Raw genomic sequence first — 17072 nt, 5'->3', positions numbered from 1 at the left:
TATTTATTTGTCAGAGAGAGGGAGAGAGAGAGAGCAAGAGCTGGGATGCCTGGGTGGCTCATTGGTTAAGCATCTGCCTTTGGCTCAGGTCATGATCCCAGGGTCCTGGGATCTAGTCCCCCATCAGGCTCCTTGCTCAACTTCTCCCACTGCCTGTCATTCCCTCTGCTTGTGGTCTCTCTCTTTCTGAAAAATAAATAAATAAATAATATCTTTTAAAAAAAATAAATGGAAAGTCCTCATACTTTATGATAATCTCCTTATAATAATGACCTTATGACTATAGGAGTCAATTCAATTATCTAGTGAGCTGGAAGATGACAAGAGCACACCTGAACCGACAACAAACTTTGGTTTCTCTTGGAAAGTGCCAAAAGCACCTGTCTTTCCATTATATAGATAACTGCAGTGGATTTTCTCTCATTCCATCATCAGATATTTTTTTGTATTTATCAACAGGAAGATCTATTACCAACACTTCAATTTTTTTTTCATTTGGGGATATCTCCTGTCTGTTTACCTGAACAGTCCCCCTTCTCCACCACCAATCTGCCAAGATCTTCTTGAGAGAAACACAGATGTGGGGCTATGGGCTCGGCAAAGAGGCCATGGTGGTGATGAAGCTCAGGAGGAGATTTGGAGTTGTTCATCTTCCTTGTCCACTCAATACAATCCCACCCACCTTTCCCTCTCAGCTTTTCAGAGCTAATGCATAGCATGACCATTGAAAACAAACAGAGAAATATCGGAGTCCTGAAACTTTTCCAGCATATTTTGAATAGAAATAATCTTGACTCTAGTCAGTAGCAGACAAGCTAATTATTTGTTCACATGTGTTTTTGCCAGTTTTTGGCTCATTTGGGGGCTTGTAATAATTTTGGAGTTTGTCCTTCGTGAATTGAAACCTAAGAGTGTATCTTTTCTGCTGGTTCCATGTTTTAAGGCATTTTGGGATAAGTTTTGTAATCATGTGGGAATTAGAGGTCAAAACAGGAAATAAGCATTTTGGAGCAGGTCAATTCTTTCCTAGGCTAGATAGAAAACATTTATCTCTTGAAGGCTTATCTTACTAGGAGAGAAAGTCTTGATTTAAGGAGATACCACCACAGAGAAGAGAGGCTTGTAAGAGAAAGCTCTTCTGATAACAGTACTTTTGTTCTCGTGAACAGTGGTTCAAGTCAAGAGTGAAGCGTTAAGACTGTGAAGGTTGGTGTGGTACCAAACGTCGGGCACAGGAACTACATACATGCATTTACAGCAACACTAATTTCCCACTTAAGGTTTGTTAGCAACTATTAGAGGTTTTATAATTCTGTTGACTATAATCTTTCTTAGAAGATGATCTGATTTATATAAAAATAATTTTTGTTGTGAAAGGTCTCATTAGTTTAAAAGCCTAGTCAAATGGTAGCTTTAAAAGCTGAGTCACAGTCTAATTTACTATCACAATTCACAGTTACCCTCTTTATTTTACTTGGTAGAGTAACCTTTTCTCAGCAGTGCCATTAGGTGCCTGCCTTCATGGTGTGGAAAAATACACATATACATCTGAGATTTTTGAGCATGTGGGTTGTGATGAATTTAAATGTGTTCTAATAGTGCAACTGCATATAAATAGCTGAAGATTTATACTTGTTTTTTAACTTAAGGATGAGGAAATTGACTACTATGGGATAATTAAAAATAACAACTCTCTGGAAAAGTAAGAGCTAAATTGTTAAATGCCAGGACATCAAGAAGCAATATTCTGTAATCTATACAGAATTCTTTTTTATTCTGTAAACAAATTGGGTAATATATATCTTTGTCACTTGAAGATCAGATATATATTTGAGTTAATGAATCATCCCACCAACATTCCATAACTAAAGCAAATTTTGTTTTCTTTTCATGGGCAAGGTTTTAGTCAATTGAATAATAAATCATCCTGCCTTTTCCTGAATCACAGGATAAGGAGGCTCTTATAGGCAGGATCACAATTAAATAAGGCCTTAGGGGAGACATTCTACCCTGTTTTAAAAGAATGCCAGTGAAGGAGACAGCCCAGACTACTTTGGTCATACTTCTCAGGGCTTAAAATAGCAATATCATGTGTCTGTTTTAAAATATTTTCTGTTTATCGCTGAAGATTTGTCTTAAATGCTCAGAGGTCAAGAATGAATCAACTTCTTGATAACCCCCAATATCCTGGTCAGGTCCTGCAGTGACCAGGTGTATGAAGAAATGTACTTCTTTCAAAAAGAGTAACCTTATAAGCACTTACAATTTACAAAGAATATTCACAAACACTTTTTCTTTTGAGTCTCTCAGCAACACTATTATATAAAAGAATTATTGATTCCTATTGAGAAGCAGAAATTAAGATTCAGAGAGGCTAAGTGACTTACCCAAGGTCATAGATCTACTGAACGGAATAATCACAGCTTGAGACTAGTTAGTTTTACATAAGGACATTGCCTTTTGCATTCCACACTTTGCTGCCTCTTTGATATGCTTATAAAATCAGGCACCGTAAACATGCCTTAAGTTGTGTTTGGGAAATTTGTTCCTGGGAGAATTATCTGAGTTGATGATCTGGTTGCGAGCATTATTAACTTTAATCTATGGTCTGAACAGAAGGAAGTATAAAAAAATATCCAGTTTTAAGTGGCATTGGTCAGATGTTCAGTGTAAATAAATTAGGAGTGATCGACATAGCGGACGGTTTGGGACTAAGATGACATCTATTATGAATATAAGGACCAGACCTGTAATTTGAGAAAGACAATATGTGAGAAGGCCTAGATACACCCAAGAAGGAAATAGTCACAAGGAATAATTAACCTGCTTAAGGCACACTAATCTGAACAGAGAAGGTCTAATGCCCTGTCAACACTGTTGTTCAGCAAAGGGCGAAGTGGGCTGAGGACACAGGGATTCTTTGAGAGTAAGATCCAATGACACTTAAAGAGAGGGGGAAAAGGCGAGGTGCAAGTGTTCTCTGTGAAATTCTATGGCAGACAGCTTGGAAATGTAATTTACATTGGGAGAACATTAAAAGTTAGTGGAACCATTCAGATTTCTGTTTGGTTCTATGCTGTGGCTGCTAATAGCATTATACCGAAATGCGGGTATTGATTCTCATAAAGTTCATCCAAACTGTTTACCTTAGTCTGAAAATTTGCTCTAGTTAGAGTCATTTGTCTATTGTTAGCTCTCAGTCTGACTTTCAAGACACTTACATTCTTCAAAATAGTCTGAGGAAAAAAAGTGACTTTTAGTTAAGTTTTATTGCCAGTCCTTTTTAAAAAAAATTTTTTTTTTAATTAACATATAATATATTATTTGTTTCAGGGGTACAGGTCTGTGATTCATCAGTCTTACACAATTCACAGCACTCACCATAGCACATACCATCCCCAGTGTCCATCACCCAGCCACCCCATTCCTCCCACCCCCCTCCACTCCAGCAACCCTCAGTTTGTTTCCTGAGATTAAGAGTCTCTTATGGTTTGTCTCCCTCTCTGGTTTTGCCTTGTTTCATTTTTCCCTCCCTTCCCCTATGATCCTCTGCCTTGTTTCTCAAATTCCTTCTATCAGTGAGATCATATGATACTTGTCTTTCTCTGATTGACTTATTTTGCTTAGCATAATACCCTCTAGTTCCATCCACGTTGTTGCAAATGGCAAGATTTCGTTTTTTGATGGCTGTATAATATGCCATTGTATATATATACCACATCTTCTTTTTTTTTTTAAAGATTTTATTTATTTATTTGAGAGAGAGAGAATGAGAGACAGAGAGCACGAGAGGGAAGAGGGTCAGAGGGAGAAGCAGACCCCCCGCCGAGCAGGGAGCCCGACGTGGGACTCGATCCTAGGACTCCAGGATCATGACCTGAGCCGAAGGCAGTTGCTTAACCAACTGAGCCACCCAGGAGCCCTATACCACATCTTCTTTATCCATTCATCTGTTGATGGACATCTAGGCTCTTTCCATAGTTTCGCCATTGTGGACATTGCTGCTATAAACATTGGGGTGCACATGCCCCTTCGGATCACTACATTTGTATCTTTGGGGTAAATACCCAGTAGTGCAATTGCTGAGTTGTAGGGTAGCTCTATTTCAACTTTTTGAGGAACTTCCATACTGTTTTCCAGAGTGGCTGCACCAGCTTGCATTCCCACCAACAGTAGGAGGGTTCCCCTTTTTCCGCATCCTCCCTAACATCTGTCGTTTCCTGACTTGTTAATTTTAGCCATTCTGACTGGTGTGAGGTGGTATCTCATTGAGGTTTTGATTTGTATTTCCCTGATGCCAAGGGATTTAAGCACTTTTTCATGTGTCTGTTGGCCATTTGGATGTCTTCTTTGCAGAAATGTCTGTTCATGTCTTCTGCCCATTTCTGGATTGGATTATTTGTTCTTTGGGTGTTGATTTGATAAGTTCTTTATAGATTTTTAGATACTAGCCTTTTATCTGATATGTCGTTTGCAAATATCGTCTCCCATTCTGTCCGTTGTCTATTGCCAGTCCTTTTTGATGAAAAGCATATGAAGGCAAAAATCTTTTATTTGGACTAGTTTTAAGTTTAAAACTTAAACTGTTGCTTAGTATAAATGAGGAAAACTTTTTAAAGAAATCCAGCATTATTTCTTTCACATATCTGTAGGGATTTGAGCTAGGTTGTTAAAGTACCAACATGTAGAGGTTCTTAGGAAATCTGCTTTAATGAACAAATGAGTGATTTGTAGTTAACTTAATAGTTTATTTTATTTCAAAGAACACCAGGCATTTGAAAAATAAGTTTTTTTTTTTCTGAACCTAATAATATCAATGTTCTCAGCAATTCTTTTTCTGGAACAGTGAAAATGTGTATTTTAAGCTAGCTTCTAGGTCCAAATAATTATAATATCTGAGTGGAGTCTGAGGAGTTCATAGAGTGTTATTGAATTTGTCTTTTTTCTAAGGAAAATTGATTCATTATTTTCAAATTACTTTACAGGATCCTTCAAACCAAAAATGTGGTGGAAGAAAGAAAACAGTGTCTTTCAGCAGCATGCCATCGGAAAAGAAAATTAGCAGTGCGAGTGACTGCATCAGCTTCATGCAAGCTGGCTGCGAATTAAAGAAGGTCCGGCCAAATTCTCGTATTTATAACCGTTTTTTCACTCTGGACACAGACCTCCAAGCTCTTCGCTGGGAACCTTCCAAGAAAGACCTTGAGAAAGCTAAGCTTGACATTTCTGCTATAAAAGAGATCAGACTGGGGAAGAACACAGAAACATTTAGAAACAATGGCCTCGCTGACCAGATTTGTGAGGACTGTGCCTTTTCTATACTCCATGGGGAAAACTATGAGTCTCTGGACCTAGTTGCCAATTCAGCAGACGTAGCAAATATCTGGGTGTCAGGTTTACGGTACCTGGTTTCTCGAAGTAAGCAACCCCTTGACTTTATGGAGGGCAACCAGAACACACCAAGGTTCATGTGGTTGAAAACAGTGTTTGAAGCGGCAGATGTTGATGGGAATGGGATTATGTTGGAAGACACTTCTGTAGAGTTGATAAAACAACTCAACCCTACCTTGAAGGAATCCAAGATCAGGTTAAAGTTTAAAGAAATCCAGAAGAGCAAAGAAAAACTAACCACACGAGTGACGGAAGAGGAATTTTGTGAGGCTTTTTGTGAACTTTGCACCAGGCCGGAAGTATATTTCTTACTGGTCCAGATATCTAAGAACAAAGAATATTTGGATGCCAATGATCTCATGCTCTTTTTAGAAGCTGAGCAAGGAGTCACCCATATTACTGAGGATATGTGCTTAGACATTATTCGGAGATATGAACTTTCCGAAGAGGGTCGTCAAAAAGGGTTTCTTGCAATTGATGGCTTTACCCAGTATCTGTTGTCACCAGAATGTGACATTTTTGATCCTGAGCAAAAAAAGGTTGCCCAAGATATGACCCAGCCACTATCTCACTACTATATCAATGCTTCGCACAACACCTATCTCATAGAAGACCAGTTCAGGGGGCCGGCTGATATTAATGGGTACGTTAGAGCTTTGAAAATGGGCTGTCGAAGCATTGAACTTGATGTTAGTGATGGTTCAGACAATGAGCCGATCCTTTGTAATCGAAATAATGTGACGACCCATCTTTCCTTTCGAAGTGTCATAGAGGTGATAAATAAATTTGCCTTCGTTGCTTCCGAATACCCACTCATTCTTTGCCTGGGAAATCACTGCTCCCTACCACAGCAAAAGATAATGGCTCAACAGATGAAAAAGATCTTTGGCGATAAGCTCTATACTGAGGCACCTTTGCCATCAGAAACCTACCTCCCATCACCAGAAAAATTGAAAAGAATGATTATTGTGAAAGGAAAGAAATTGCCTTCTGACCCAGATGTTTTGGAAGGAGAAGTAACAGATGAAGATGAAGAAGCGGAAATGTCTCGAAGGCTGTCGGTAGATTACAATGGCGAGCAGAAACAAATCCTCCTGTGTAGGGAACTCTCCGATTTGGTATCCATCTGCAAGTCTGTTCAGTATAGAGATTTTGAACTGTCTATGAAAAGCCAAAACTATTGGGAAATGTGTTCATTTAGCGAAACAGAGGCCAGCCGAATTGCAAATGAGTACCCAGAGGATTTTGTAAATTATAATAAGAGATTCTTATCGAGAATCTATCCAAGTGCCATGAGGATCGATTCCAGTAACTTGAATCCACAGGACTTTTGGAATTGTGGCTGTCAGATTGTGGCAATGAATTTTCAGACTCCAGGTCCAATGATGGACCTTCACACAGGCTGGTTTCTTCAAAATGGTGGCTGTGGTTATGTTCTAAGGCCATCCATCATGCGAGATGAAGTTTCTTACTTCAGTGCAAACACCAAGGGCATTGTACCTGGGGTGTCTCCTCTCGTTCTTCATATCAAGATCATCAGTGGTCAGAATTTTCCAAAGCCCAAAGGAGCTTGTGCCAAAGGAGATGTCATAGATCCCTATGTTTGTATAGAGATACATGGAATTCCAGCAGACTGTTCAGAACAAAGAACTAAAACTGTCCAACAGAACAGTGATAACCCTATTTTTGATGAAACTTTTGAGTTTCAAGTAAACCTACCTGAGCTGGCCATGATTCGTTTTGTCGTTCTGGATGATGACTACATTGGGGATGAGTTTATAGGACAATATACGATACCGTTTGAATGTTTGCAGCCTGGATATCGGCATGTTCCCCTGCGCTCTTTTGTGGGTGACATCATGGAGCATGTAACCCTTTTTGTCCACATAGCAATAACTAATCGAAGTGGAGGAGGAAAGGCACAGAAGCGCAGCCTGTCAGTGAGAATGGGGAAGAAAGTTCGAGAATACACCATGCTCAGGAATATCGGCCTTAAGACCATAGATGACATCTTTAAAATAGCAGTTCATCCCTTACGAGAAGCCATAGATATGAGAGAAAATATGCAGGTAGGAAAAATCCCAAGCTCTTCTTCCCTGCCCCTACTTCTTCCTACCTCTCCCTTACTGGTGAACACTGTGTTTTACTAGTGATCTGATTCCTCAAAAAATTATCAGAAAAGTTGTATAAACCCATGTACCACTGAATTAAGTGTTGTCTCTGATAAAGCAGATATATTTTATGTACCTAATTGTGAATGAATGCTGTGTTAAATTTGGCCTGAACTAAACCAGTTAATATAAATGTTTTATAGATCCATTAAATATCCCTGCCACATAACCAATATGGGGTTGTGTGTATGAAACAATGTAAACAAAATGGAATATAAAATATTATATGTATGTGCAATATATATTATATATACAGACAATACTAATTACAAGTATATATGTTAAATATTTGCAGATATGAACATGAAAGGGAATTTGAAGTCATAGAAACAAATGTAATGCTTATTAGGTTATTTTAGTTGTTTAAGTGTATGACAACAACGATAATAAATTACTCCCCACAAGAGCAAACACAACTAAACAAACAATAGTCAGCACTTGAACTTGTTGAAAACTATGTGGTCTTCTCTTAGAAAAGTGGTTTAATTGAAAGAACCTGGATTCTGGCTTAAATTCTATCCCCTTGTGATCTTGAGCAAGTTATTTCAGATCTCTGATCATCAGTTTTCTCCACATAAGGTAAGAAAAATAGTAATACATCACAGAATTATTATCAGAATTAAATGACAATGTATGTAAATTGCCCACTCCTGGCATGTGGAAATTCAATGTTAGTTTCTTTTCCTTCATTAATGCTTGAAATCATAGATGGTTGCCAATTTCTTTCTTGAATACTATAGAATATATCTATTCTAGGGTCATGTTACTGAGAAACAACCAAACAACAAATACTAAGTTCCTGCAATGTGCAAAGAGGTGTTGGTCGGCAGAAGAAGTAGCAGTCTGAGAACAAAACAAGAGAGGAATATTTTTCAATGCAGTTTATTTGCTCCTTTAGCTAACATTTTAATGGTAATTCTCACCAAACAATCCCTACTTTCAAGATAGAAAACAAGCTTGAAGAAGTTAAGTGATTTCCCAAATATTGCAGTTAGTAAATAGGAATGTTGGTCTTTAAATCCAGAATGGCCTACTACCAAAACTCATGATCATTCATGGTTTTTAGTCATGTGATGCTGAATCTCAAACCCATCATTTGGTGAAGACTTTATTTTTACATTATTTCACAGACAAATTCCAGAAAAGACTTAAAATCAATTTTAAATAGCTGAAGTGGTGGAAAACAGTATGGTACATAATTCACACATAAGTACTTAGATTGTAAGCATTTTATTTGAAGTGGTTGCCTTAGCCACTATTTTAAAAATAGGTTCCAAATATTACCATTTTCTATCTGACTTTTTCTGACATAATTCAAAACTATTATAAATCCCTGTATTAGATTACTTATACATCATTTCTTTTTTTTATTTTTATTTTTTTTTAAATTTTTTTATTGTTATGTTAATCCCCATACATTACATCATTAGTTTTAGATATAGTGTTCCATGATTCATTGTTTGTGCATAACACCCAGTGCTCCATGCAGAACGTGCCCTCCTCAATACCCATCACCAGGCTAACCCATCCTCCCAACCCCCTCCCCTCTAGAACCCTCAGTTTGTTTTTCAGAGTCCATTGTCTCTCATGGTTCTTCTCCCCCTCCGACTTATACATCATTTCTACATCTTACTTTACATATTAGAAATCGATTTTATTTATTTCTATGTAATTCTTGAAATATATCCTTTACACATACTATGTTTTTAAAATGCATCGTAAGGAGAGTTGGTTATGGATAAAGTTTTTTTCCAGGTAATACTGATAATTTATATCACCTTAACATAAAGTCTTTTGGGTTAAGGATTATTTGGAGCCTAATCAGTAGAAAAATGAAATACCATCATTGTCGCTAAATTCATTTGACATATAATAGGTTAGGTACTGCTCGCTGTTAATAAAATATGAAATAGTTATAATTTCTATTTCAAATGAATTTTAAAAGCCTGTAAAACATGGACAAATGTAGCTCTACATGAAATTTGTTTTAGTATGTGCATCTGTCAGGTGCATTTCTGATGGGATGACAGAGAAATACAATTGATGGTTAGTCGAATGCACATCTGTGAGTAATTGCAGCCTGCTACCTTGAGGGGAAAAGCCCGAAGGAGATGTACTCCAATGTATAATCACTGGCATGTTTTTATGATCATCATGATGCAAATCGAATAAGATATTCACAACCAGCCAAGGCTAATTTGTGTGAATATTCCAATGCTCTGCTTTGAAAAGCACTGTGTAGCCTTGGTTCACAATCAGCTTTGCTTTATGGCATTTTTGTGGCAGTTGCTAAAAATTGACAAAGATGAAGTATGATAGTGAATTAGTTCTGTGTGCTTTCTTGGTGCATGTTACACTTCTGGTTGATTATAATCCAGTTTCCTCCAAATTACATATGTATCGGAGGGTATACTTTTAATGAATATACTTTTGTGTAAACCTAGAAGTGCTGGGGGTGATGCGTCATGTGGTCAGAAGTCTAATTGCATGTTTGCTTCCCCACAGAATGCCATAGTGTCTATTAAGGAACTGTGTGGACTTCCTCCAATTGCCAGTCTGAAACAGTGCCTGTTGACCCTGTCCTCTCGGCTCATCACCAGTGATAATACTCCTTCAGTCTCTCTTGTGATGAAAGACAACTTTCCTTATCTGGAGCCTCTGGGGGCAATTCCAGATGTGCAGAAAAAAATGCTGGCTGCTTATGATCTGGTAGGAATTGTGACTCTAGATTTCTTATCTGTGTGTGTGTGGGGGTGGGGGGGGAAGTCATCGGCAGGGACTCTTTTGTGGAACTCTAATGAATAAATCACATTGGGAGTAGCAGGCAGAGCTGGCCCGCTCAGCTTCCCTTAAGGCCCAGTGAAGACTTCTGGGGCAATGCTTTGAACCCAGAGCCCCACAAATTACAAACAGAAATTCTCTGCATTAGTAAGGAATGAATTATTAAGTCTTCAAAAATATACACAATTTCTAATCATCTAAATGACTTTGGCCTGCAACATAACCATTTAATTGTGTACCTGTAAGAAATGAACATATGCTTCTCAGTGCTGCCTTATGATATTTGTGACAAAATATTTCTCTGGAATTTATATTTCTTTTTTTTTAAGATTTAATTTTTTTTTTGAGAGGGAGAGAGAGCACAGAGCACAAGTAGGGGGAGGGGCAGAGGAAGGGGGAGAAGCAGACTCCCTGCTGAGCAGGGAGCCAGATACAGGGGCTCTATCCTAGGACCTCGGGTATCATGACCTGAACCAAAGGCAGACCCTTAACCGACTGAGCCACCCAGGCACCCCTGGAATTTGTATTTCTAAGCTAACACTGTTAAATTATTTTTCTGAATGTATAATTAATTTATGTAGTAATTAAGTTTAAGAATAATTATATTTTTGCCTCCTAATTCCATAAAAAATTAAGGAGCAAATGAAAATCTGGAAAAATTTGTAACATATATACCAGATAAAGTGTAACTATCCTTAAAATAGAAAGTGCACTTAAAAATCAGTAAGAAGGGTCACCTGGGTGGCTCAGTCGGTTAAGCAGCTGACTCCTGATTGTGGCTCAGGTCATGATCTCAGGGTCCTGGAATGGAGCCCACTAGGGAGTCTACTTCAAGATTCTCTCTCTCCCTCTGCCCCTCCCTCTGCTTGTTCACTCTCTCTCTCTAAAAAATAAATAAATTGTTGATGAAAAAGAAATCAGTAAGAAAAAATATGGAGAAAAAAATCTTACATCAATTAAGTTTAAGTACAGCTTGATAAAACAAACAGTGCAACACAATCATGGCTTAAAAATACAGTTTTACTCTTTCAAATAAAAATCTGGAGACCAACCTTCCAAGATGGAACTTCTGTAAAGTTCTTAGGAACCTAGGCTCCCTCTAGTTTTCTGGTCTACCATCCCTATAGTGTGACCCTTATCCTTATGGTCCAAAATGGCTGCTGAAGCTCCAACCATAACATCTGCATTCAACCATCAAGAATGATGAAGAGAAAAAGAGGGCATATCTTTTGCCTTTAAGGACATTTCTCCAAAATAGCATAGATCATTTTTGCTTATATTTCATCAGCCTAGAGTTAATACATAGCTACACTTAGCTGCAAAGGAGAATGGGAAATGTCTTTATTTCAAGGGGCTATGTGCCCAACTAAAAGTTATCTCTTCTGTTACTAAGAAATAGAGAGAGGAGAGTTATTAGGGGATAACATATATTCTTTGCTTCAGAGGTGAACAGGCAATTCATGTATCTCTTCCCCCCTAAAAAAAAGAAAATCTAAAAACATATTTAACCTTAAAATAAGTTTTTAATTAAAGATATTAAAGAAATGTACTAAAATATTCCCTCTCTCATTGGCACTAAAAAAATAGTACTTCTGATAGAGAATTTAAGGTAATGGATACTCTCATCCATTTACCTCTACTAGGAAAATAAACTGGCATAATTTTGGGGGAGATAAATTTGGCAATATAATTTAAAATGTTTTTCCCACTTGATTTATGTATTTGTTTTCTGAATTTATGTTAAGGCAATAGTGATGTACATAAACATTTATGTTAAATGTCAACATAGAACTATTAGTTAAATAAAATATAGTAAACCAATATTATGGACTCTTTTGAAGCCATTAAAATCATGCATTAGGAGAATATTTAATGGTATGGTAAACTTCTCATAACATATTTTGTGAAAAAGTCCAGCTACAAAAAAAATATACACTATAGGATTTAAATTATATTTATATGTATACACATCACACATCTAAACTGTTAGCAGAATATTAATAGTGATTATTTTTAAGTAAGGAGAATGAACTTTATTTTCTTGTTTATGTTTTTCTACTTTTTATTCTCTATTTGCAAAACTCTTTACAATGAACCCAACTAATTTTCATAGTTGAATAAAAAAAATAAATGTTAAGCAAGAAAAGAATAATCTTTTATCCTTAAAAAAACAACTAGAGGAAAGACATTTGGGATAAACACCCTACAATTGAAAAAGAAAAAAAAAAAAAACCCATAGAATGCATTCTGCTTCTGAATGATCACACCTCTTATAAACTGTACTCCATGGTTGCTGGGGGAAAAGTTCACCTATTACCTATATCTCATTTTTCATGAAATCAATTTTTTCGTCATAAAAGTAGGGACTGAAAGCTATTCAGTGAATAGGTATAATTGCCATCTAAGAGGTGAAATTAGGGTACTAGTTGCCATAGAGACAGACAGTTGAAATCACTTATTCTTCCAATTCTCTGTGAAGCTAAGAAAGAAAAATCATTCCTTGGGAGGGGAGGCTGGTTCCCTGGAGCTGGGCTTGGAATAAGCAGAAGAGCACCTGGAGCACCTGAACTGTGTTTGGCCAATTTCCGTTTGACATCCCCAAGTGTCCGATGCTGTCTTGTTTTTTCATTTCTATCTGCTGGAGCCAAATCTGGACATCAGCCTTTTCTCATTTGTATTTTTAAAATGCAGTTTGTAATTACAAGCATAGCATGGTTTTCCAATACTTAAGTAAAAGGCCACAGTAGAAAGCAGAAGTACTTACAATGAGATCTTCATTTATAGTTCCCTACAGAAATGATTTTTCATATTGGTCGGGAACTGAGTATAAATATCCCTATGCCAAATGGTAAACTCGGCAGACCTTGCAAGTGATTGAAAACTCTTTTGACAGCTCTGTTGGCTTATTTCTTTTAGTGGGGAAGTGAGTAGGAACTTATACAAGTAATGATGATATTGACCTGAATGTAAAAACATCATTTTTACTTTCGAGGATTTGCATTGTATTGGCTGGCATCTTCAATGCTCTTGATATATCAGTGTTAATATTTATTTTAAAGAAGACTTCTAAGATATTCTGCATATCGAGTAATTATTTTATTTTATTATTTATTATTTATTTATTTATTTTTAAAGATTTTGTTTATTTATTTGACAGAGAGAGACAGAGATAACAAGAGAGCATGAGTAGGGAGGAGAGGGAGAAGCAGCCTCCTGGCTGAGCAGGGAGCCGGAGGATTTGAGGATTTGAGGCTCGATCCCAGGACTCTGGGATCATAACCTGGGCCGAAGGCAGACGCTTAACCCAATGAGCTACCCAGGCGCCCCTCGAGAAATCATTTAAGAAAAAAATTGGATCAAGCAGGATTTTCCTGCTTGAAATCCTACAGCGGCTTCCCATTAAAATAAAATGGAAACTCCTTACTGTGGTCTATGGGGTCATTTATGATCTGGCCTTGCATACCTATATACCTATCTCACTCACCTCTCCCAGCCTCACCCCCACTCCTGTTCACTACCCGCAACCCTCCCCCTCCCACCACCCCCCGCTGCTAACCAGCCACATGGACTTTCTTTCTTTCTTCAACTAGACCAAGTTTGTTCCCACCTCTGGGTTATTTTATTTGTGGTTTCCTCTGCCTGAAATGTTCTGTTGCATGAATAGTTGCTTCTTATCTCTTAATTCTTAGCTCAAATATCATATCCTCAGAGACGTCTTCCCTAACCACTGTCCCCACCCGTCACTCTATCACATAACCTTGTTTTATTTCCATCACCCTACTTAGCAGTGTTGAAAAATATTTTGCTTGACTTTCTGTTTAATTTCTGTCTTCCTTTCCCCTTCAATTTAAATGTATACTCCATGATGGCACAGACCCTGTCTGTCTTGCTTACTACTGTTATCTCTCGCATCTAAAACAGTGCTGGCATGTACTATGTTACCAATGAATGTTAGTTGAATAAAAAGTAAATAGAAGCATTAATTGTTGGTGAAAATAGTGTAGATCTGGTGCCATAATTGATGTGTTTATGGTAAATCATTAAATCTTCTTTGTTTTACCTCTATGACACCACGCTAACCAAACTGTTCCTTGTCTTAAACATACAGTTAAAAACTCTATAGACTGAGGCAAAACTATGGAGACAGTAAAAAGATCAAGGGGCCAGAGGTGGGAGACAGGGTAGGATGAGGGAGGGAGGGATGAATAGGAGGAGCACAGAGGATTTTTAGGACACTGAAACTATTCTATATGATCCTGTAATAGTGAATACATGTCATTATGCATTTGTCAAAGCCCATAGAATATATAATACAAAGAGTTAACCCTAATGTAAACTCTGGACTTTAGCTAATAATACTATATCAATATTGGCTCATCAATTGTAATAAATATACTACGCTAAAGAAAGACGTTAATAGTAGGAAAACCGGGGATGGGCTTAGAGGGTTTACGGGAATTCTCTGTACTTTCAGCTCAGCGGGCTAAAACTTCTCATAAAAATAAGGTCTAAAAAAATTCCTTGCAGACTATTAATAATAAAAAAAATATTTGGATGACTAAGGCAGAAAACAAATCCAGGGTAATGGTGGTAGTAGGGGGGCACGTACCGTTTGAATGTTCAACTCAAATCACTTAAATATTTGGATTCCTCAAAAATGGTAATGAACTGTATAGATGCCAACCAAAACGAAAAGTTGTAACCACTAAAAAAACACAGAATACATTTAGAATAAAAAAAAGACCTGAAGTCATTTCCAAACAGATACAAATTTGGCTTATTTCAGTATCAAAAGAAACAAATCAGGCAACTAGTAACCTCCATTTACTTAAAGCCAACCTGAGTGTATCAAACAATACTACTTATCAACAGGAAATAAAGTGAAAATATTTTAGAAAACATTGACCCTGAGTTCATCTGCACAGATTTTTTTCTAAACTTAGCTTTTCCCTAATGACCTGAGATGGTTCTCTTCCTTACCAAACACTGGCTAATTTAATATGTGGAAATATTTCCTATTGATGGTCTTAAAAATTTAGTCTTAAAAGTCATTTTAATATTAATGTGGCAGTTATAATTCTATTATAGTATCTGTGTTGATATCAAGAAATCAAACACCAAATATATCCTTAGTAGAGTGGGCTTATTTACATGGCATAATTTCAGAAGACAGTTTCCCCATAGTACATATCTTATTTAAAACATATATCTTCTGGGGCACCTGGGTGGCTCAGTCGTTAAGCGTCTGCCTTCGGCTCAGGTCGTGATCCCAGGGTCCTGGAAAGGAGCCCTGCATCGGGCTCCCTGCTCCGGGGAAAGCCTGCTTCTCCCTCTCCCACTCCCCCTGCTTGTGTTCCCTCTCTCACTGTGTCTCTCTCTGTCAAATAAATAAATACAATCTTAAAAAAATATATTTAAAAAATTAAAAAAATAAAACATACATCTATCTGCTCACTGGTACTTGGAATTTCAAAATTACAATCAATTCCTTTGGGTGAGGACTTTTTAATCTCTTTTAAAATGCAAAAAAAAAAAAAAAAAATCTCCGTGAATAATAACACATTGGATTATCAGCAATTTGTAGCCTTTAGTGAATTTAACCGATCCTGTCCTACCTAGGATTTTTACCTGGGAGAAGGAAGAGATCTTAATGACAGAGTGTTCCCCAAGTCTGGGTTAGGTGAGGGTGAGGTTGCTCAAAGAATTACAATTTTTCCTGAGAACCACAATCTCCCTTCATGCTCTGAATAGGGATGCAGCTATGGAAATGCCTGTCTGATATTCAGGGCAGCAGAAGCACAGGTGACTTTCCTGATTATCAAATACGTGTCCCAGCCTGAGGAGGGATGTGCCAGATTCTGAAAAGCACTAAAGCAAACTGGGAACATTATTAATCAGTAACTGAAGTAAGTAGAATAAATAGGTCCTAAAAGCAGAAGGTGGGATCGATGCCTCTTTCCCAGACTGAAGACACACAGCAGCGGGCTGTTGGTGTTAGACTCGAGGGGCACTGCCGTTTCGGTGGCTCCATATTGTCCTTAGGACGGTTTTTCAGAAATTGTATTAAGAATTTCATTTAAAACCAGAGTACCATTTCTAAGTGACCTGTCCCTTTATTGCACTGTGATTTTTGCCTCCCAGGTCTTTGAAAGAGCAAGCTTCACTTCCCCACTCTGGCTTTGCACTTTCTCTAAGAAAATATCCTCCAAAGTAGGCACTGTAGTAATGGAATCACTCACTGCCCAGCCTTTTAAGGTTGCCAATGCAGTCTTTTAATTTACAGTTCAATATTTCTTTCCTCATGTTTTTTCTCATACGTATCCATTTCCCCTTCCTTCCTTCCTCTCTCTCTCTTTTTCTTTCTTTCTTTCTTTCTTTCTTTCTTTCTTTCTTTCTTTCTTTCTTTCTCTTCCTTTCTTCCTTCCTTTCTCTCTCTCTTTTTCTCTTTCTTTCTTTCTTTCTTTCTTTCTTTCTTTTTCTTTCTTTCTTTCTTTTCCTTCCTTCCTTCCTTCCTTCCTTCCTTCCTTCCTTCCTTCCTTCCTTCCTTCCTCTCTCTCTCTTTCTTTCTTTCTTTTGTATCCATTTTCTTATATTGGCTTAGCCAAGGTTCTTACCAGACTCTCTTCTCCTCCTGCCTGAAGTTTTCAATAGGATGACTAGCCCTCCATTTAGTCTCTACCTTTCTCTAATTCAACAATTGGAATAATCATCCTCAAGTTCTGTTTTTGA

The 17072-nt window shown here is 37.5% G+C and overlaps 1 protein-coding gene across 4 annotated transcripts in view; it reads left to right on the top strand.

Moving 5' to 3' along the window:
- The window catches only part of PLCL1 (phospholipase C like 1 (inactive)), a 334323-nt gene that overhangs the window by 252663 nt on the left and 64588 nt on the right, over positions 1–17072 (top strand). For 3 of the 4 annotated variants that reach the window (XM_032405397.1, XM_032405414.1, XM_032405404.1), the window contains exons 2-3: positions 4986–7460; positions 10068–10271. In XM_032405397.1, the coding sequence (XP_032261288.1) occupies positions 4986–7460; positions 10068–10271 (2679 nt within the window). Of the gene's footprint in view, positions 1–4985; positions 7461–8035; positions 8142–10067; positions 10272–17072 lie in introns of those variants that run through there. The other variant, XR_004299567.1, reaches the window with a different exon arrangement.

This window comes from Phoca vitulina, unplaced genomic scaffold (assembly GCF_004348235.1).
Source record: "Phoca vitulina isolate PV1807 unplaced genomic scaffold, GSC_HSeal_1.0 scaffold1, whole genome shotgun sequence".
Classification (NCBI taxonomy): domain Eukaryota; kingdom Metazoa; phylum Chordata; class Mammalia; order Carnivora; family Phocidae; genus Phoca; species Phoca vitulina.
Note: the sequence above shows the minus strand (reverse complement) of the source record. Positions and strands in the feature narration are given on the sequence as shown.